The sequence below is a fragment of the Eutrigla gurnardus genome, assembly GCF_963514095.1.
Source record: "Eutrigla gurnardus genome assembly, chromosome: 13".
Taxonomy (NCBI): Eukaryota; Metazoa; Chordata; class Actinopteri; order Perciformes; family Triglidae; genus Eutrigla; species Eutrigla gurnardus.
Window position 1 is genome coordinate 8,442,779 of NC_139936.1, and position 23,131 is coordinate 8,465,909.

The following is a 23,131-nucleotide window of genomic DNA, read 5'->3' on the forward strand; positions in this document are numbered from 1 at the left end:
GGCTTAGGATTTGGGTAAAATTGTGACGTGCCTGAAAATGTGAATGTGGATAATGACAATATTACTATTTATGCACAATGTGATTTCATTTAAGATTCTGTTTTTAGGGGCAGCAGGCAGTTAATATTAAGTCTGATTAAATTGGAAGGAGAAAACATAATAAATGCTACTAATGTTAACACAGTGTAGGTGATATGCAAAGCACGGACAAAACACCTCAGTATAACACAATTAATTTGCATAAATTATGTACCTTGCAACTGGGAGTGAGCTTTTACTGTATTTACATAACCTAATTATTTTTGTTCGTTCATTGAACTCTTTTTAAATCATGTATTCAAATTATTTTATATGCATACATTTGATATTTTGTCAAGTAATCTTCATGTTGTCAACTTTTATACGTCAGCTGATATAATATCTTACGAAACTGTCCACCGTTTTCTGGAAAACCGCAAACAGTTGAGGGAGTTGTTCAACCACTTCTCTGAATGAAAGCTGACGCTGCTCGTCTGTGTGCGAACGTTATTAAATGTGGAAATACGGAAGTAAACGAAGTGGGAGGGGACGAAGGCCATCACAGCCCCTGCTACGCCTGTCACGGTAAGTGTTTGTGAAGATTTTGTCTCCAAATTCATCGTGCGGCGGCTCTAATTTTAACTCGGGAAGGTGCGCTAATTCGTTCGGTAAGTTTTCAACCAGGCCGAAAGATTAAGAGCTTAACTATCCCGGTCAAGACTTCCTTAAGCCTGTATTTAGAAGGTCATGTCTCAGCTGTGTGAGCTAGAAAAGTGGCCGGGCGCTAGCTGACACTGACAGGCACACTGCACCAGACTATCTAGCCTCTTTTAGCTCCAGTTTCATTCATCCAGCTGCTGCAAACATGCAGGAATGGGCGAATCAATTATGCGTGAGTAAACCGGTTAAATAACATAAGTGCAAGAGCTATCTGCATTAATTTAACCAGCTTTACTGTCACGTATTTTAGTTTCCTTCCAACAGAATTATACTCTCTCGAGCCTGCCATGCTAACGTTAACGTCACGGTAGCCGGATGCTAGCCAGCTAGCGAACGCTTCCTTTACTTTTTTGGCTATGTTAGCAGTCATAACTTAAAGTCAGCTAGTGTGAAGTGGTCATGTTGTCAAGCTGCAAATCATGCAAGGGTGTATTATTAGTCCAGTGTCAGTATGACGTGCTAAAAGTGTGAACTATAGTACAAACCGAACGTCATCAGCTAGCTGTCTTGTTAGCTAGCGCTAGCTAAGTTTTGGTTAGCATGGGGCTAACGGCCTGTCTGTTGACAGCTACACGAAGCTCAGTGAATAATGAAATTACCTGTTTATACTAATGAAACGCTCTAATCAGTTGACCCAGTATATTGTCAATAATGTAAAGTTAACGTTAATAAGCCATTCGTTTGGTATCAAGTAACCGTTAACTTCACTATCTGCCAACATATCTGTCCTGCAAGTTTCATTAAATCAAAAGCCATTAGGATGGCGTTGTGTAATGGGTCATATGGGTAATAATGAAGTTATTACCCATAATCATTTTTACTGAGATACCATCTGTTTCTTTCAGTGTAGACAACTGCCAGCGACTACATCAATGTGTGTGTTGTTGTAATGAAGTATCATAATCATGATATAACGTTGTATTTATAACAATACATGATTCCCCCCAGTAAACAAATAGTCACAGATCTTCTCAGCGATATCAGTGTGTTGTTAACACTGTAACCAGAAAACACTCGCTGTATATTCATAGCTGACTAAAAAAACATCATAATATGAAGTGATTATATGCAAATGCAATATGTTTTTTAATAGTACACAACAGTTCATAAGACAAACATTGTCATGATCAATTTGAATAAATCCTGTTTTGTTTTCCTTGGAGCAAGAGAAACTAAAAACTGAGCAAGTATTTCCTCTAACTTTAGCACTCATGCTCAAATGTTATAGCAGGAATTATTGGGAGAAGATCCTTTTCAGAAAGGCACTGCACCAAGGGTGGAAATCACCAAGAGGAAATGCATGTAGTTACATGCTGCAGAAGATGACTCAGTAACATACATGCTGACCAACAAGATTTTTGATTAAGGGGAGAAAAAGATTAGCGTCTGTTTTCTTATCCATTGTTTTTTTCTTGCTCAGATCGCTGCCATTTGTTCAGGAGAAGACAGGAATTCCTTCTATTTCCATGTGTTTGCACTTCTACTGTTTCCTGTTGCTCTTGTGATGCTCCCGAGTTTCCACTCTTGAAAAGTTTTCACAGTCATCTTTTCCGACCTGTCTGTCTTTTTCCAGGAGAATCGACAATTTGGATCCAAGATGACGGACTCAAAGTACTTCACCACTACCAAGAAAGGTCTGATAGCTTATTTGATAATTCATGAGATAAATTATTTAACCAAACACTTTTCTTATTATATTCCGTTCTCAATCATTGCTTTCAGCCATGCATTAAATTATTTGTGGATTTTGTGGCAGAGCCAGCTGGGTGGTGTGGAAAGTATCTCTGTAAAAGGAAACCTAAACTTTAACTTTTCTTTGTGGTTTCAAATACATTTTAATTTTTAATTGGATATATTCAGAGATTTCCTCTCTCTCTTTCCATATATATTTCTCTTTCTCTCTCTCTCTCTCTCTCTCTCTCTCTCTCTCTCTCTCTCTCTCTCTCTCTCTCTCTCTCTCTCTCTCTCTCTCTCTCTCTCTCTCTCTGCGTTACCAATACCTAATTGACCTAGCTAGAAGTAACTACACTAAAGTTGTTATCATCACTCTGCTTTGTATCAATGTTGTTGCTGAGAACTGAACAGCTCTGGTTATTGTAAATCAGATTAGACATATTGAGCATTAGCCGTTGGAGGTTTAACTGTCCTGCTGTGCCTCCTGTTGTTTTTTGAACAGTTCTTCTTCTGACCCAAAACTGTGCATGTTTGCACACACAGGGCTTTGGAAATGCAAACAGATTCTTACGAGCGATATCGTGTCGACTTCTTCTGTTTGTTATGATTGTTGACATTATAGACATCGGAGCATACTTGTTCGCTTTGTGCCTTTTCTGTGCATCTTACCAGTGTTGCTTTGTGCAGTCTGTAGTTAACATATCAAAGGAGATTGGGACTGATTAGCGGTTTACAATGTCTGGAGACTCGCAGTAGGAAGACTCAAATTTAAGCCCAAAATGTGTGTGCTGTCAGTGTATGTTTTATAGTCTACTTCATGCAAGTAGACACCTCAGTCACACAAGGCACTGAAATGTTAAATAATTAAAGTTGAGCCTCTTCCAGTCTTAAGAAAAAGCAACAATAGCAACAATTATTGGCATCTCCACTATCATTAAGATCTGCATGTGACCACTTCATGATGTCAATGAGGATATTTTTCAGATGTATACCACGATCCCCAGCTATGCAGAATTTCATGTAATCAAATTGGAAAAAAGAAAAAGCACATTCAACAAGATCCTCATTACCAAGTTTGTTTTGAAGTTAAGCAAAGGTCATATTGAATAATAACCCTAACCCAAGCTGTACTCATTAACAGCTAATTTGCCATGTTATTGGAGCTGTAATTCTGCTGTTGTTCAGCTACTAACAATGGCAAATGAGCACGACCTGCTGCAGCTTTGTAATAAAAGCTTTCTATCACTGGACCACCAGAAGGCTCATAAGGTGTAGCAGCTATTGAAAATAGTGTCCTTAGTCTCAAAAGTCAGTGAAGATTTTTGTTTTAGATATTGCAAGGGTAGAACGGTAGAAGAAGCGGCGGCCATACTGAGAAGAAGAATGCAAGTGATGGGGACTAATATATAGTCTCGCCTTCTACCCTGTTGTTGTTTAAAAAAAATCCCTCATGCATTCTGTATCAGGACGGTTGCTTTCAGCATATGCACAACAATAGCACCCACCATTATCGGAGACTGCTGGATAAGATGTCAATGCTGCACAGCACTCCCTTCCACCCCCACATCCCAAGAAGAGTACATGATGTGTGTTTGCCTTTTTTCTCTCCTATGTACAGGGGAGATCTTTGAGCTCAAGGCAGAGCTAAACAGTGATAAGAAAGAGAAGAAGAAGGAGGCTGTGAAGAAGGTCATTGCATCCATGACAGTTGGCAAGGATGTCAGGTGAGCCAGGGGACGAAACGTACACTGGAAAAATGCACTGTCACAAAACAATCTTGAGTCAATGGTCACATAACACCTTGTCCCTTCTTTAGCGCTCTGTTCCCAGATGTTGTAAACTGTATGCAGACTGACAACCTGGAACTGAAAAAGCTGGTCTACCTCTACCTGATGAACTATGCCAAGAGTCAGCCAGACATGGCTATCATGGCTGTAAACACGTTTGTAAAGGTAAAGCTCATTATGTCGCGCATATTTAAAAACATCTCTTACATAAACATGCATAAAATTGTCTTTCGGGTGATGTAGATGTAGTATGATATAGAAATACCGTAGATGACCAAATAATCGCCCGCGTGCAAATACGCGCCTGTGCTCTAATAGCCGCCGGGGGTCCGACCTCATTTGGCATAATAAACGCCGGTTCAATTAAACGCCCGGGCGATTAAGTGTTTACCATAGTCTTGCACAGAAAACAAAAGTTTTTTTTTAACAGCACTTCACCGGCTCTCACCTCTTCTGTCAGTCAGCCCCTCCTCTCGCGCTCTCTCTCTCTCTCGCATGCAGGCGCGCGCACACACACACACACACAGACACACAAACACAGGCGCGCTAGACTGAGGGATATAGGGATATAGATAAATGCGCTAATGTACAGTGTTGAAATTACCGCGATCGACCCCCCCTTCCGTTATCATTCATAACACTGCTCTGATCAGCTCCCTGTGTCGCGGTAACACAGACAAACTGTCTTTGTATTTATTGTCTGATGTCAATAAAGATGCGTCGGGGGGAAAAAGTAGTTTTGTTCCAGTGGTGCTATGGTGAGCTCCTTGTTCTTTGCATGATGGTCTGGTGCTGCTCATTGCAAAAATAAATTGTAGCCTGTTGCAAATACGCGCCTGGTTCTTATAAACGCCTGGGCTCCAAGTCGATTTAGCATATTAAACGCCCGGGCTACTAAATGGTCATCTACGGTAAGTCAAAAGTTGTGACAAAACGTATGACCTCTCTGAACCACCCCTCTAGGACTGTGAAGACCCTAACCCTCTAATCCGGGCCCTTGCTGTTCGTACAATGGGCTGCATCCGTGTGGACAAGATTACTGAGTACCTCTGTGAGCCGCTGAGGAAATGTCTGAAGGACGAAGACCCGTATGTGAGGAAGACGGCCGCTGTTTGTGTAGCAAAGCTCCATGATATCAATGCCCAGTTGGTGGAGGACCAAGGATTTCTGGACACCCTTAAAGACCTTATTTCTGACTCCAACCCCATGGTACGTCTCCTTAAGGCAGCCTACTATCTGGCTACTGAGCCAGCAAGATTTCTCAGGGTGGTAACACGGCTGCCCCAGCTCTGCTTCTCAGAGATAAGCCATGCTGTATACAAATGTTGAACATGAACAAGAATTCTGTTAGTCCAATGACTTCTTGTTTATATCTTCATATAGCTGTGGACTCTTATTTTGCTGTCTCCATTTATCTGTACTCTTTTCTTGATTTTAAGGTTGTAGCAAATGCAGTGGCAGCGCTGTCTGAGATAGCAGAGTCTCACCCCAACAGTAATCTGCTGGACCTAAACCCTCAGACCATCAACAAGTTACTGACAGCTTTAAATGAGTGTACAGAGTGGGGACAGATATTCATTCTTGACTGCCTGGCCAATTACACACCTCGTGATGATCGAGAGTCCCAAAGGTAAGAGAAAGCACCATCTTCATTAACACTGCACGCTATTGGCAAGTTCGCCCAGTAAACCTTGTGTTATTTTCCTTTCTCTCTACCAATACCATCAACATCTGCTAGCATCTGTGAGCGCGTCACCCCACGACTCTCCCACGCAAACTCTGCGGTGGTCTTGTCGGCTGTTAAAGTTTTAATGAAGTTCATGGAGATGCTACCCAAAGATTTGGACTACTATGGCACCCTGCTGAAGAAGCTCGCCCCTCCGCTGGTCACTCTCCTCTCTGCTGAGCCCGAGTTGCAATATGTGGCTCTAAGAAACATCAACCTTATCGTACAGAGACGGTAAATGTGGGGAGATAACCTGGGGAGGTCTCTGTAGTATTCTTTATATTTTGGGAATATCAGGCCCAGCAAAAGCTGTGTTTATTGTAGCATGAATCTTGTATTTCAGTCCACGACGATTGCCACAATAACAAAAAAATGACTTTTTCTTTTTAGCCCAGAGATCCTGAAACACGAAATGAAGGTTTTCTTTGTAAAGTATAATGACCCAATCTATGTCAAGCTAGAGAAGTTGGACATCATGATTCGCCTAGCATCTCAAGCCAATATCGCCCAGGTAACTCACCCACAGCTACAATACTTCATTGTGTTGGAAAATTAAGAAAAAACGTTGTGTTATGGTGCTTTTATGAAGATCATCTGAGTGACATTAATATTTGTCTGTCTCGCTGTAGGTCCTGGCAGAGCTGAAGGAGTACGCCACTGAGGTGGATGTGGACTTTGTCCGTAAAGCGGTCAGAGCCATTGGCCGCTGTGCCATCAAAGTAGAGGTGGGTGGATATGATGTCATACTTTGCCAGATGTGTTGTTTTTCAAACCCTTGTATTAGCAATGTTGTTCAACATTAAAGGCCCAAATTCCCCCGAAAGTGTCACCCGCATTTTCAGGTACAGTTATTGTTCTAATTGGCCGTAACAGCACTGTACAACTACAAGTGGACTGAGTGTTATTGTAATCCCGACAACAGAGTAATAGGTCTTCCATCAAGCAGATAGTGTGATGTCAATTGCACATTATGTAGTTAAACTTTCATTCATATCATGGGAGCAACAGTTGACGCACGTCAAATGAGGCGCATCATTTAATGCATTTAGTGTGTTTGAGACATCAGTTTATATGATTTTTCATATGTACCAGTCCTCGGAGTCACTCAAGCAGATTACACTGTAAACGTGTACACTGTGATGATCTGTATTTAAAAGCTGGAAGGAACAAAGAACAATAGCTTGACACTGCTTTGTTGAGTGATATATGCCACAATATGGAACTAGTTTTCAACTGCTTCCACATTGTGGCATATATTATTCATGCAAACATTTTATGTTTTGTCTGTATTGTTTTGTTTTGTTTTGTTTATTTTTGCATCACAGATTTTCTTTTTCTCTTGGTTCATTAGCAATCAGCCGAGCGCTGTGTCAGCACGCTGCTTGACCTCATCCAAACCAAGGTTAACTATGTGGTGCAGGAGGCCATTGTGGTCATCAAGGACATCTTTCGCAAGTACCCCAACAAGTATGTTCCCTCTTAAGCATCATTATGGTCTTTTGCACATTTTTTTGTTAACACTTCATTATCCAAATTCTTGGATCTTGGATTCTTGAAGTCTTAAGAGTAATGCAGAATGCATGTATACTGTATGCATGATAAATTGAGCAGACATCCTTCTTGTTCCATTTCACTAACCCTCAAATTAGTTGTCTTGATCTTTAAATAGTAGATGTAGAGTGAAAACTCATTACACAGACAGAAAGTGTATGCAATGCCATAGTGACGGCGAGCGATTGCCTTGATTGTACCTGGTCAAAGAAGGTCAGGCAGATTCATACAGGCATTCGATTCATGTGCCAGATAGAAACCTTGCCCACATTCAGCAGTAGACCATCACTGTGGAGTTGTGAGTCTCGAAGTGTGCAGCTTTGGAAAGTTTCCAGCTTAGCATGGCTCAAGCCTGTAGCTATATGAATCACCACACACTCAACGTTCTGCCTTCTCTACTAATTAGCAGAAGCTTTATAAATTATGGACGTAGTCTCTGTGACTTCACCCATTGGTTCCTGAAGAGCTGTTGTGAAGCTCAAAACATGTTTACTTTTGCTATAAAGTTGGGCATTTTAAAATTGAATTATACGGGGATGGACTCACTTTTGGTGCCAGCCTCAAAAAGCATCCGGGGTTTGACTTAATTTCTCAATGTTGCTGCTTGTTAATTGGACATCAACTAAATATTTCTATCTAAAATCTTGTAATAAAGGCATTACGTACATGAAATGCCTCAACCACATGAACCACTAACCATTAACCACTGCAGAAAACATTGACTGTTTGAGCATCAAGTGAAAGACTCAAAGATCAAACCATAGGCTAAAAGGACGGTGAATATTGGATTCTCATTTGTCAGGTTGCCAAAACACACAACACCAGAGTAATGGGAATGTTGCTCTGTGTGTGCTTGATGTGAAAGTAGACGGTTGCATGCTAACATGATTCATAAGCCATGTCGTAGCTGTTTTTTTCCCTCCCTGCCTCTCATTTTCATTAATAGATTAATGAAGTTTATTCAAGTTATCATAATTTTCTCCATGTGATGAATTTTTTTTATCTCTCCCAATACATTTGCAATACATGAGTGCCTATAATGTGCAACTGTGTCCAGGTATGAGAGCGTAATTGCCACCCTGTGTGAAAACCTGGACTCCCTGGATGAGCCGGAGGCACGTGCCGCCATGATCTGGATCGTGGGAGAGTATGCTGAGCGCATCGACAACGCTGATGAGCTGCTGGAGAGCTTTTTGGAGGGTTTCCATGATGAAAGCACTCAGGTGCGTTTTAGGAGAGCGTGGGCAGGTTGTTATTGGAAAAAAGTGTCTAGTTTTTAAATGGTAGTGGCACCAATAATATGCAGCCAGTGCTGGCAGTTAATGGTGCATGTATGTTTCTGTAGTTAGAAATAATTCCTACTCAACTGACAAATCTGTGGTTCTATGAAAGAAATGAATGATCCCAGATGAGTATTATATTTAGTTTTACTCATACTGATAATGGGAATACTTCCTCCGTGCCAGTCATGCCCATGTTTTCGGCTTGTCCGTCTGTCCCGTTCTCATGAACAACTGCACAAACATTCTCTTGGAAACAGGAATGAACTGATTAGAATTTGGTTTGTAAACTCACAAAAAACATCACTATAATTGTAGTTGTGTCTGGCTCGGATGCACATTTTGTAGAAAAGCCTTCACTCTGGAAAGTGTTCTGCCACAGTTTGTTGTGGGATTACAACAGGCTCTACTTGGTTAGTAATGGATCAATTCCAGTATCATTGTCTTGGAGATGCTTTTCTTATTATATAAAGTTATATTGTGGTTTGAAAGAAATGCATTATGTATCAAATGTTCCCTTATGTGCTTTCTGACAACATCAGATTAAGCTAGTAGTTGGAATAATTACTGTTTAGCAGGGTGTGCCATCCATGGGAAACCCAAGCCCTGGGAAGTAAAAAGAGCTCATTTATCTACTTATTATGTGTTTTCAGTGGTTCAGTAATCATTACAATGCACCTTAACACTGCTTTTCAGCTTTAGCCGGAACTGTATTTTAACTAGCTGTTTTTAAATGTAGTGTGTGAGTAGTTTTTATCATCGTGTATGTTTTCGCTGCGTCCTTTAGGTGCAGTTACAGCTGCTGACGGCTATTGTCAAGTTGTTCCTGAAAAAGCCGACAGAGACCCAGGAGCTCGTGCAGCAGGTGTTAAGCCTAGCCACACAGGTGAGAAACAAAACACACACATTTATGTTCCTGTTTCTATCGACTCATTTTTGACAATTCTCACTTACTGTCCTATGACTTTGAACTTGCTTGTCTCCCTCTAGTTAAAATAAACACTTTTAAGACTCTAGCCCTCTCAATATCTTAAATTATGAACCGTAATGTTCATTACATTTACACAAAAATAATGTTGATATATTTAACAAAAAATAATGAGACATGGCTTTTGACCTTGATCCTTTTTTGTATCTTTTCCAAGGAGCTCTCTTTTACTTAATCATTCTGGGGACACTGGAGTATTGTAGTGCAGTGGTTTGAGCTTATCCTGCTGTTACACTAATTGTATTTTAATGGTTTTAGGTAGTGAGTTGATTGACAAAATGAAAATAATTTTTTTTAGAGGATTCTATGTAGTATTATGTTAGGTAAAATAATACCAGTTTCTGATCTAAAATAAAGATCCAACTATTTTTTAGCTTCATCTTAATAAAGATATAGCGCATTGTACATGTGTTAATGTATGAAGGAGATAAAACTGTGAAATCATCATGGAAATCATGAATTGGTCTTTTATTCCTGAAATGTGCGGGCAGAAAGCAGTAATGAGGATAAAATGTGCCCCATAATTTAAAACAATCTTTTGACAAAACGTTTTTATTAATTGAACTCAGGTAATTTTAGAGGTCATTTGATAGTATCTGTATTTTTAAATTGTACCGCATACATAAATGTAGGTCTCTTTTAATTTAGTTGAAATCCTGAGAAATGTTCTTGACCACTTTGAGTAACTGCTCTGTCATATCAGGGTCTAACATTAAGTATTTATTAAACTTACCCCATGAATAATAATCCTCCATCTCTCTCTGCAGGACTCCGATAACCCAGACCTCAGGGACCGCGGTTACATCTACTGGCGTCTGCTCTCGACAGACCCTGTGGCTGCGAAGGAGGTTGTTCTGGCTGAGAAGCCCCTGATCTCAGAGGAGACGGATCTGATTGAGCCCACACTGCTGGAGGAGCTCATCTGCCACATTGGTACTCTGGCTTCTGTCTACCACAAGCCTCCCAGTGCCTTTGTTGAGGGCAGCCGTGGTGTTCAGCACAAGAGGCTCCCCGGCAGTGCTGGATCGTGAGTCATGCCCTTTTTATTTTTTTACAGAGGGGTTTGTTTGCTTGACTGGATCTAGCTTCTTGACTCTATTATGTTTTCAAATCTGCTGAATGACACACTTATCCGCAGTGTTGAGCTGTGCAGCTGTTCTTCATTGTTACTTCCTGCATTTACATTCAACTGATATGTAGTTTGCATCCAATAAATGACATAAATAGCATAAGCGAAAATTAAAATGTTAGTTTCATTTTCTTCCAATTGTTTTGCTCCTACTAGTGGCGAGAGTGCTGAGAGCCCAGATCCAAGTTCCGCTGCTGGAGCTTCTGAGGCGCCCCCTGCTGTCATCCCATCCCAGGGAGACCTCCTCGGAGATCTGCTTAACCTGGACCTGACACCTCCTACCACCACCGGACCACCACCACCCGCCTCGTCTGGCATGCAGATGGGTGCTATGGACCTTCTTGGCGGAGGACTGGACAGCCTGGTAGGTCTTCCACATGTCACAGTCTGAGTGAAGCTCCCGGGTTCTGTTAGTTGGTTTCAGTAATAACTTTAATGTCAATGGGACTTATTGGCAGTAATATATCTTTATATGTCTTTTTTTTTTCTTCTACCGTTTTTTGGTACTTTTTCTTTTGACCCTGGTGTGTTTTCCTTCCTTTGTTCAATGCTGCACCTGCAGATGGGGGATGAGTCTGAGCCGGTAACTACATGGAGGGAGAGGGCACAACATTTATAAACCATGTCGGACCATTTTACAAGATTTAATCACTCTTTTACTGTACTTCTCATGCATCAATCTGACATTTTCATTCCTAATTTCTCATCTTTTATTTTGTGATATGTGATATCTACAGTAAGCATGTTGTTAAATCCTTGAGTCCAACTCTTTTCTTATCCCTGGACTCTGCGATATGTTTCAATCAGCCGCCCATTCCCCTGCGGACGGACACTCCTCAGTCACCTCAGCCCCCACGTCAGTCCCCATCGCCCCCAGATTACAGCCCCACTGAGGTTGGTCCAGGGGACCACACTGGACCAGTAAAGGCCAGCACTATCCTAGAACCCAGTCGTGTCCCTTGTTGTACCACCGTGTCCTGAGTAGTCCTCCCCAGCAGTGATCCGTGCTTGTTTACACTTTGTGTTACATTCTTTATGTTTCCCACTTAGGTGAGATGAGTAGATATTGCAGATGTTTCTTGTCTTCCATGCACAGTAGTTAAGCTTTGTCACTGTGTGGAATCACTACTTTTTAGCACCACCAGTTTTGTTCACTATATTCTCAACCTTTTCATCACCACTATAGACTTATTCAGTGAGTAGCGTTTTGAATAACAAACTAAGCCTGACTTGTGAGGCCAGCAAAAGGTCTGTTACGTAAAGGGAAAACGTCTCCTGTATTGGTCTCCTTCTTTTCACTGTCATTAATCATGGAAAGACATGTTTAGACCCTCACACCCCTCCATTCATCCTCCAGAATATTATGATATGTTGCAACAACAGATAACCTGATTGATTTTTTTTTTTGCGCTTCTTCCCATCCAACCCAGCTTGGCGGAGACCTTGGAGGAAATCCTGCTGTAAGTCATTTTGTCACAGTTTCTGTTGGGCTTTGATTGCTAAGTACAGGATGTGTTTGGGTAACGTGACGCTTTGCAACACACAGGTGGGGGCTGTTTTCGGTGCTCCTCCAGCTGCAATGCCAGCCTCTTTCAATGCTCCCGTTGGCGGTGGCCTGGATGACCTGTTTGATCTTGGAGGTGGAGTTGGTATGCCTATGGGAGCCTTCAACCCCCCTAAAACAGTAAGTCTTGATGCACTTTTACAAAGAATGATGTCATACCTGTGGTTGGATCCCTAATAAAACAACAGATCTTGTCTCTGCTCAGGTTTGGCTTCCAGCCATGAAGGCCAAGGGTCTGGAGATATCGGGCACTTTTGTCCGCCGTGCTGGGGTCATCCAAATGGAGATGACCCTGAATAACAAAGCTATGAGTGTCATGGTTGATTTTGCAATCCAGTTTAACAGAAACAGGTAAACACCATCTACTACGCAATGTAGAGACATTTCTGAATAATTACACATTTTGCGAGTTTAATTTTACGCTCTGTGTTTGTCTATAGCTTTGGTCTCGCTCCGGCTGGTCCCCTCCAGATTCTCACACCACTTGGCCCAAACCAGAGTATTGAAGTGGCCCTTCCCCTCAGCACTGTGGGACCTGTCATGAAGATGGAGCCTCTCAACAACCTGCAGGTAACCCCTTCACAATATTCATATCCCCTAACTGTGCTAGTTTTTGTCGAGGTTGTAGAGTTGCATCCATGATTCCATTTACCATAAATGACTCATGACAGACGTTTTGAGCATCACACTTGTGACAGTTATGTGACTTGTCATGATTATTAATTGTCAAGTACACACTAGAAGCACAATGTTGTGCATGCCAGTCGTTTACACACTGGTTTTATCAGGCCACTGATGCCTGAAGTTGGCTGTCCTAACATGACTTCCTACTGGTCCCAAGGGCCTGGATGTGGTGACGGCTCTGTCAGAGATGCATTGAAATGTAAACAGAGTTGAAGATGTAACAGTTTTTGAAAGGGGCAACCAACACAGCTTTTTCCAGCGTGACAGATGACCAATATTTGAAACCAATGCACATTTTCTGTAAAAATGAAAGTACACTTTTTAGAATAACACAAACGTATTCTGAATGCTGTGAAGCATGTGTTTAATTAAATGCTCACTTTTCAACATCATCTTTTAAACATTTAACGTTATCTTCAAAACATAACACAGAGATAAGATTTTTTAAAAGATAATTGTAAAAATGCTGAATATTAGGCGGATAATTGAATGAACAAAACATTACTTACTCAAAAAGTAATAAAGTAATTAACATTACTTTGCTCAATCGGTCAAATTGAAGTTGACAGAATTTCTACTTCTTTATCAGTCACGTATCCTACGTTGACAGAAGTGAAACGGCAAAATGCTTCATGATTGAGATATTCATGAACCTGACTATCTCTCTGGAACACTTAAGTTACGCCTTGGACTATATGAGCATCTGTCTTATGCGATTAGCAACGTGTGCTCTCTGTTATTCATCTATACTGTTGAATTCCCCAGAATTAAAAGATGAAACAACCTTCACAGCGGTTGTGTTCAGTTGTAATCAAAAAGAGGGACAGACGCTGCCTTGTGTTTGATCAGCGCGGTTCTTTTAACTGGGCAGAATGGAGGACGGGTGCTGTGTGCAGCTGGAAAGAGAAGATAAGACTGTCGAGGGGGATGATAGTGGCGGGGGTCATTAGTGGTCACACAACACACGGCTCCTTTGTTCCTCCTGGCCTCAGTAGCCCTGCTAACCTTTCTACTCTGCTGCCTGTGGGCTCGACTTTAATGGGTACTGCTGGCTGTTTTAAAAATGTCCTCAGATATCATTTTTGAGAGGTTCTGTGTTGTTTTAGTCTTGATGTAAGATACTGTCCCAGAATTTTATTTTGAGTGCTCTTTTAACTACGGTGGTCCCAGTCAATGAAACCCTTTCATCACGTTAAATTAAAAAGTTTTGGTAACTTTGAGTGCAAGTTTCGTGGCTGTTTGGGGTCGTCTGGAATGACAGCGCAGGTAAATTTGGAGACATCAAAGTGGTGTCTTTGTTTGGTGTGCTGGATAATTACAGCACAGTTCTTTGGTACGACAGCAAATAACTAGACTGTCAAGTAAACATACTATTTGATTGATCAATAAATAAATCTTTGTCTATGAAGCATAATATTGAATAACAATATCCTATAAATATATTAAAAAGGCAGCTGCCACAACATATTATTTCATCATTGTTTATAAATGTGTTATTTCATGATCACGTTTAATCATAAAATGTTAGAAAATAGTTGAACATGTCCGTCACAATTTTCAAATAAAAATGTACGAGTGCGTGAGCATATTATCGGACCCGATTCTGGTATTGGTGTCGGTGCGTCCCAGTTCACAAACATACAGACTGAAGCTTTGAATACTTTTTGTATGACTTGTCGTATTACTGGCAGTCCTGCATTGCAGACGGGAATAAGACGCACACTGATGAATTATTCACAAGTCATTCTTCAGCGCTCCTCTGGGTCAACTCACTGTCCTTTTCTGAGCACTCAACTCAGCAGCCTGATCAATATCACCGGCTGCCTCTTGTTACTTCAGGTGCCTCCATTATTACAAAGTTGTTTTTGTGTTGTAGCATCTTGTACTTTTGCCACCGGGGCCCAAAGACTCCAGAATATCCTGAGGACAAATGCATTCTTTTGTTAAATATATGCTGTTTGTTGTATTTTTGTTTTCTCTCACTTGTCAGTCGTGTATGTGTGTCTTTTCATTTTTGGTATTTTATTTTTAACACATATTTTAATCTCCTTATATTGTCATCTTTATTTTATACCTCTAAATTTTGTGGAAATAGTTCTTTTTGATATATTTAGCTCATAGGGTTGTAACAGAATGGTGTGCTTCAACATTACGTGCATGAATCTACATACTGTGTATTCTGAGTGCAGCCGTGTGCACCAGACCGTGACCCCACACTGTGATGATGAGGTATATGCACAAACCATTACACCCCTATTAGCTTGTAAGTAGTGTTTGCTGATATTCGTTGGCAAATAAAAGCCTTGTCGTTTCTGTGAGACCTAGTGTGATGGGAGGCTAGTGAAGAACATTGATGATATAGTTTGGGCTTCCTTGAGAGTGTGTTTGTGCGGGAGTGAGATTTCCAGATGACTGTGGCTTGTTCAGTAAACAACACACATTCACCAGCAGTGCCCATCCTTGAAGGGCTCTTGAAAAGTAATTACCCTTGTACCTTTTTCTTGTTTCTCCTCCTGCCATCCTCCTCTACGTCCTCCTTGGATGTAATCACTCTCGCAGGTAGCTGTTAAGAACAACATCGATGTGTTCTACTTCAGCTGCCAGTACCCCATCAGCATGCTGTTTGTGGAGGACGGGAAGATGGGTGAGTGTGTCTCGGCTAAACCACTTCAATTGAATGCCTCAAACCCCAGCTGACGTCAGCGACCTACACATGCGTCAGTCATTCAGCGAGGCCGCATTATTGTGATTGTTAAGATTATGTGACGTAGTGTGTGACGTCGATGTGTGCGTTTGTGAGACTGTACTCGCTCGCCTCTCGCCGGCTGCACAGTTGCTCCTAGATGGTACACCAGTGCTATTTTGGGTTTTATTTTTGAGTGTGTGTCGGTTTTGATTTATTCTGTGAAAACGTGTCGGCATTTGTCCCTGTGGAGCCTCCTGTCGGGGCTAGCGATGGGACTGCCGCCCGCGGCTCCGAGTTAATGCTCCGGAGCCTAAGCCGCAGCAGGAATCCAAGTGTCTAATGTGAAATCAAACCGCTCCCATGATACTTTGACATTTTTGTGTGTACATTTACCTCTACTACAAATCCACTTGTGGTGTTCATACTGGTGTACGTTTTAGTATGTGCTCCGTCTTTGTGACTCATTCTGTGATCGTGTCCCTCTGTCCACAGAGCGACAGGTGTTCCTCGCCACATGGAAAGACATTCCCAATGACAACGAGGCCCAGTTTCAGATCAAAGACTGCCATCTCAACTCAGGTGAGAATGACAGATCGGGAACAGAGAGAGTCGCATCCTGCTGCTTCTTTATTTGTGGAAATGGCACGGCAGCAGCGTGATCTCAAACTCGTATCCCTGCTAATGAAGCAAATTGCATTTGATGAGAACTCATCAGCTGCAGCCCCCTATTTATGTGTGATAATTTAGTTTTACACAAGCATGAGAGCAGATGAACTGGAGAAGAATTCCTAATGACAGCTTAATGTAGATTTCCCCCCCTAGATTAAATTTGTTCTTCATGAACAAAGAGAGAGGGTTACACATCCTACTGGGAAGCAGCACCAACACAGAATTAGTGACTGAATTTTTGCTTGGCGGATAGCCTGTGGTGATATTTAAGGAAATGATCAAGGGGAAAAAATCCTGCATTGTCTGGAACATTTAGCGATCGATTGATGACAGAAACTGAATACTCAAAATGAGCAGCAGCTTGTTTAGATGCTTAAGAAAGTGTAAGTTCAGTTAACGTTTTACTGTGTTAATTACGGTGTTGATTTTTGCGTTTTGTTTACAACAGATGCAGCCTCCAACAAACTGCAGGGTAGCAACATCTTCACCATAGCGAAGCGTACAGTTGAGGGTCAGGACATGCTGTATCAGTCCATGAAACTCACCAATGGCATCTGGGTGCTGGCTGAGCTGAGGGTGCAGGCAGGAAACCCAAACTACACGGTGAGTACTGTGCTCGTCGTATTGATTCATGAGTCGTATCGCTGTTGTGCTGTTGCTGCCGTCTTAACTATTTACTAACAAAGAAATAGGCGGTGAGAGATGGTGGAGACCATTACTGATTTATTAAAGGATGCTCACTATGTTGTGCCAACTGTCATATATGTCAGAATTAAGGGGAGTATATTTGCCCACCGATTTAAGACAAATATGACATGGCAACATACTGTATGCGTGTTTGCTCTCTTTTGACAGGTAAGTTTAGCAAGTTGTTGATTTTTTTTTTTTGGTTGGTACACGGCAGCAAGTAGACGTCAGTGTTACAGGAATAGACAATTATATAACAAAAATAGATTTATTGAAATAAGCCCAAAAAAGTCTCATCTACCTTTTAATCCACTGTGCACAGATTGATCCTTTCCCAAATTACTGAACATAACCATTCACTTCAGACTTCATAGCGTTCATCCAGAATGGCTTCACTAATCTACATTCATACACACAGTGTAGGAAAGTTTCCTCTTCCATTCGGCACTTCAGCACTAATGACAGCCTGACTTGTTGAATGAAGTCCGTGTGATGGACAAACAAAATACTGTCACGGATAGAGACAATGACAAAGCAGGAACATGACAGAGATTGATGCAGTAATGAGTGGCCAGGGGAGGCGTGTGTGCGTGTGCGTGTGCGTGTGTGCGTGTGTGCGTGTGCGTGTGCGTGTGTGTGTGTGTGTGTGTGTGTGTGTGTGTGTGTGTGTGTGTGTGTGTGTGTGTGTGTGTGTGTGTGTGTGTGTGTGTGTGTGTGTGTGTGTGTGTGTGTGTGTGTGTGTGTGTGTGTGTGTGTGTGTGTGTGTGTCTCTGTCTGCGTCTGTCTGCGTCTGTCTGCGTCTGTCTGCGTCTGTCTCTGCGTCTGTCTCTGCCTCTCTCTGCCTCTCTCTGCCTCTGCTCTTGATGGATTGTCTTAGAAGTTCTGCGTGACTATATTCCACAACTGTGTGTGTGACTCCTCACTGCTCATCTGCTGTCACGTCATTTTCTTTTTATTTATAGGTCACTCATTAAATCTTCAGGTTTTTATATTCACACCTTTTTATTTGAGTAGGCCGTCGTTGAGCCTTCCCTCATATGAGCTTTTAAAATGTACAACTTGAATTTCCTTGAGATAAAGCACAAGATGAATTGACTGAAAGCTTATTTTTGCTTATTTATTATTTGTAGTGCATTAGATTTTCTGCTGCAGGCAGTGTGCTTTTTTAAATGTATTTCCCCTGTGAGTCAATCTGTGTCGTAATCTTCTTAAATCCAGCGATTTATTTATTTATTTATTTATTTTTTCTCTCCTTAACCTTCAAATGTAAATTGTTTAGTGAAAAGAAGCCTGGACTTTCCAGTTAACCGTGCTGTATGTACAGTGTGTATTGGGATGCTGGTCTCTCTCTGGTTGCTGCGTGGTGCCTGCACTCTCTTGGCACGGTAAATTAAAGCCAAGCTGCTGACGCCTTTTGTTGGCAGCTATTTTTAGACCTGGAGAAATAAAGCCAGGGTTTTATTGTGCTTTTGAAGACAAGACATGAAAACAATTATATTTTGTCATCATGAGTGGAGACGTATGGTAGCATGTTTGATTTGTGCTGCTGCTTACCCATACTGTTCTAATATGAGATCGTTTTCAGCTCTCCAATAATGCCTCACTATGTATATTAGAGTCGTTCTGTTTCTGTCCACTGGATGAATGTCAGTCAAATATTCACCCTCTTTACGCTCTATTTCGGTCACCAACCCCTGAGGGAAATATCTCTCTTTAGCTTCCAAATGCTCCACTATGTTTACCAGCTAGTGAACGGGGTCTGTCTGCCGTTTGGTGCTGAGCAGGAATTGTACAGTGAAGTCGAGGGTCAGACACCTAAACAACGAGCTGAAACTTGGTGAGAAGTCTGGAGATTCATCACCAACAGCAACTGATTGACTGATCGATTAATGTATACTTTATAGTTTTTATAGTGGGGAATTGGGGCACCGCTTATCTTTCTGACATGAAGCCGGGCTGCTGTCCCCATGGCAACTATGTGACCAGCAATGTCGGCGGATTTTCTCTTTCAACTCTTGAGCTGGTAATTCTGAGGATTTTGGTAAAGTGAGCTTTAGCACAGAAATGGACACCAAAGTGCCACCCTACAAAAACATATACCTGCCACCCCTTTATACAAGCAGAGAGCTACTGTTGTAGGGTTAAAACCAGGAACAGTATCTACTGTGAGATTATATAAATATGACTTATGTTCTGTATTCACATTATACCATGGTATCCATCCCGTTAATATCTCCGATTTGGACATGCTGTGGGTAGTCGAAGAGAAGGACTGCTGAGTGTTATTGGGTTTTAAATGATTTTTGTAACAATATGATGAAATAATTTTATTGTCAGTTATTAAATTAACTTGAATAAACTGGAAAACAGACACACTTATCCGGTTAGATGATCCATAACAAAGTTTCTTGATTTAATCTGAAAATATACAATTTCACAATATACAGTGTATTAATCCAAAATGACATACACCATAGTGGAGGTTTTTACACACATTACACATCCCTAGTTATCACACACAGGTGACATGTTAAAGGCTATACCTAATGATGTAGGACAAGGGTTACACCATTGGACAAAAGTAGATAAAATTACAGACCATTATCATGCATCGAGCGGCTTTTTTTCCTCTTCTTTTGCAGTGCTGAATTGCTGCATCAGAATACTGCAGTGTCTCCAGTTCCTCCTTTTTATGCAGGTTTTACAAAGACTCCTGCAGTGTTTTCAGGCTGGTTCATCGCATTACGTGATCAGAGTTGTGAGTCCATTTGTCTGTCTCTCATTGGAGACATTTTGGTTGAGGAGAATGGTGCCATTTTTGTATCAAAGCATTAGAAATAGTCATGTCAACACATTAATAACATAAGTTTAATGTTTTGTGATGATGAAACCAAGCTGGACCCTCCTATGCATGGTTAATATAATACTAATAATATTTTATCAGGGAGCATGAACTGAACACGTGAATGCCGCAGTTTCCAACTCTCTTAATAGCAGCTTCTCTACACAGTGGCGAGAGCATGCGCCTTTCCTCACATCTTACCCCATGCTGAGAGGAGAGCTGCTGCCTAAATGCTGCCAGCAGCTGCATGCATTAGTAAAGAGTGTGCAACAGCTACGCTTAAGAAGATGTGCACTACCACTGCTTTGTTCCACTGCAGGTCTGTGGTATCCACCACAAGAAATCCAGTAAAATGAACTCTGGACACGGTCACTAACGCGGGGCTTCCTGGCGTCGGTCATGTTATTGTAACGTCTCTGGTTCAAGTCCAGCTGGACACGCTTGTTGCACGTCATTCCTCATCTCTCTTTCCCTGTCAGCTCTCCACTGCTCTTTAATAAAGGACATCCAGTGCCTACGAATGCTTTTATCGCAAGGACTGAGATGCACAATTTTAAGCATTGTTATTCAATAATATTCTTAGATTTAGTTTTGTCTCTTTCTTTGCTTTTTGCATCTTTCACTCAAAGCTAAACATGGAGGTTCTGCACATCCTGGCTTAAGCAAACTTGCACTGTGCGTGTGTGTGTGTGTGTGTGTGCGTGTGAAGGGCTTCATTTGTCAGGAGACAGCACAGCTGGTTTTGATTGTGCAGCAATCAATTAGTGAAACATTTTGAAATATTCAGAAATGACACTATCTGTCCTGATAGAATTATTCCAGCTGTCTTGTGTTTCTGGGTGTGATGAAATAACATCTGCATTATGGTTGGGAAAACTCACTTTGTGAGACTGAATAAAATCCCTCTTAAATCCCAGTTGAGACTACCAAAGAATGGAGAGGCTGCCTCTGCTTTCTCTGGGGTGTTTATGCATCTATTTCTGTCTGGCTGTCTGGGTCTGATTTCACTAAATTTAGAAGAGCTTCAATCAAAAGATATATATATATATATATATTTTTAATAATTAATTTCGTCTCCTGGGGAAAAAAGACCAAGAGATTTCTGCTTATTAATCTCATTTATTAAGCTCATGAAGAAATATTAAGAATGCTTACGCCTGATGTTTGCCTGATAAAGACCTCGCAGGCAAACCATCCCATAGTTGTCTTTTTTTCTTTCCGTTTGTTTGAAGTTGTACTATTTTTATATTAATGCCTTGTATTAAAAATGAAGTCACTGCATCAGTCTAGCCTGCTTTTTGTCATCTTACTAACTGGATTCTGCTTCACATCTCTCTTAATGTCTCATAGTGGTTCTAATATAATATCTTGAAAGTCAATATATTGGCTTCTTCAGTGTATCTTGTTGTGTTGACTTGTGTACCGCGTGTCCCACAGCAAACATTTATGAAACATGTAAAGAAACTTGCATTTTAACAGTGAAATCATCTTCATCTCTCATCTTCTCTCCCCCAGATCTCTCTGAAGTGCAGAGCTCCAGAGGTTTCCCAGTGTGTTTTCCAGAACTACGAGCTGGTGCTGAAGAACTGAAAGCTACCAGACATGGATCCGGCCACTGCCCTCACAGACTCCCAGTACCTCCTCCTGCTCCCCCCTCACCTGACCCACGGGACGTAGTACAACCTCACGCAGCCACTTCCTGCTGCGTTGGAAGTCCAGCTGTTAGATTAGGATGGCTCATGATTTCCGTCCTCATCTGTCGCTGGTTTTCCTTTCCTCAGACTGCAGAAAATCCTAGTTCACTTTCTTGACTAGCTCTATCCTGTCCCCTCTTTGGATGTTTGTTATACAAAAGTTTCACCTTGTGAATGAACACCATCACATCGTTGGTCCTCCACTCTGTGATGACCTGTATTCTTTTTCGGGGACAGACGGCTCTATTCCCGTGACTGTTTTCTCTGCATGAGGCTTTTTAATCATTATCAAGCCCCACTTCTCTGCAAATTGGAGTCTATTTTTAGCGTCTGCAATCAGCAGGTAAATCATCACTGTCTGCATATTTATTTAGGCTACTAGAAGAAGCTACAAGAAAAAAAAAGGCTTAAACTCTCCTTGCTTCTTCCCCTGTGTGAAGTGGCTGTCTGGGCTGTAAAAAAAAGACGCATAGATACTTACCAACTACATACTCGTTGTCTTTGTCATTTTGTAGAGTTTTCATTAGCGTCTGTGTGCTGTGTGCATTTCTTTAATTTTTCCATCGATATCTGGACGAGCAGCAGCTGTCCGCTGTCTGCTCTCTCGCTTAGTCATTCCATGGTTTGATTTGTGTTTGTAGTTTTTTCGGTGTTCATGTTGCAAGCTGGGAGAGAGCCTCAGGTGTTGAGGATTTTCTGCGTCAGTGACAGCCACTTGGGCTCTCTCTGCCACTTTGCTCTCTATTCTCATCGCAGCCTCTCGAGTACCAATGGCGTCCTGAGATGAAGGCTCAGGTCAGATAACTCTAAACGTGTGAAGCCATGGTTTTTAAACGCTGAGTAAATGACACGTAGGTAGCACACTGTCTACACCCAGTGGCCGTGTTCTACCTGCTGAGTGGACCACGTTAATTGGATTCCTTTTTTCCGAGTCATTACACTGAAGCCCTTTTTATCGGCTCTACAGGATATATATTCGCCCACGGTAACGGCTTGTAAAACTTACACCAGAGGAGGCCGTGTATCATGAGTTTGTGTCTTAGCGTGTGTGGTGATGGCTGATTCATATGAAATGCTGTTTAAAAAAAAAAATATCTAAAAATGTTTAATCAGATGTTTTTGATTGACATGATTTTGTTCATTGTGTGTACATCCAAAATAATTATTAAAAGTCTTGATAAATTCAAGTAATCAGTATTCAGTGTTTGACATCATGACGAGGGCCATTTATTTTTCTTGCACTGCTCCGCCAGTGCTTAAGTCCCAGCGTCACAGGTTTCAAAACGTCATGTCCGTTTTACTTGCTTGGCAAATTCCCTGGAAGCCCACGTGCCTCATTTTTACACACCGTGCATTATGATCACTGATGACCTTTGGAGACGTTCACGTCTGCTCTCGTGGGCTGCTCGGCTTCTGCTCCGGTGTTACAGAC

At 41.5% G+C, this 23,131-nt stretch overlaps 1 protein-coding gene across 5 annotated transcripts; it reads left to right on the forward strand.

Annotated features, from left to right (window-relative positions):
- Window positions 1-580: 580 nt before the first annotated feature.
- On the forward strand, window positions 581-22,886 carry ap1b1 (adaptor related protein complex 1 subunit beta 1). 5 transcript variants are annotated; one of them, XM_084025957.1, is made up of 24 exons: window positions 581-603; window positions 2,312-2,372; window positions 4,031-4,136; window positions 4,229-4,364; window positions 5,163-5,408; window positions 5,639-5,829; window positions 5,938-6,159; window positions 6,316-6,436; window positions 6,555-6,650; window positions 7,277-7,392; window positions 8,534-8,699; window positions 9,544-9,642; window positions 10,512-10,771; window positions 11,030-11,237; window positions 11,436-11,456; window positions 11,681-11,767; window positions 12,304-12,333; window positions 12,420-12,557; window positions 12,643-12,788; window positions 12,878-13,007; window positions 15,681-15,765; window positions 16,300-16,386; window positions 16,925-17,079; window positions 21,521-22,886. In XM_084025957.1, exons 2-24 carry the CDS (start codon window positions 2,336-2,338, stop codon window positions 21,593-21,595), a joined length of 2,958 nt encoding a protein of 985 aa, XP_083882083.1. In that variant the 5' UTR covers window positions 581-603; window positions 2,312-2,335; the 3' UTR covers window positions 21,596-22,886. The 5 variants fall into 5 exon arrangements, with proteins under 5 accessions (XP_083882083.1, XP_083882082.1, XP_083882081.1 ...); XM_084025956.1 differs by lacking the exon at window positions 581-603 and adding an exon at window positions 611-686; XM_084025955.1 differs by lacking the exon at window positions 581-603 and adding an exon at window positions 790-910.
- The last annotated feature ends 245 nt before the right edge of the window (window positions 22,887-23,131 follow it).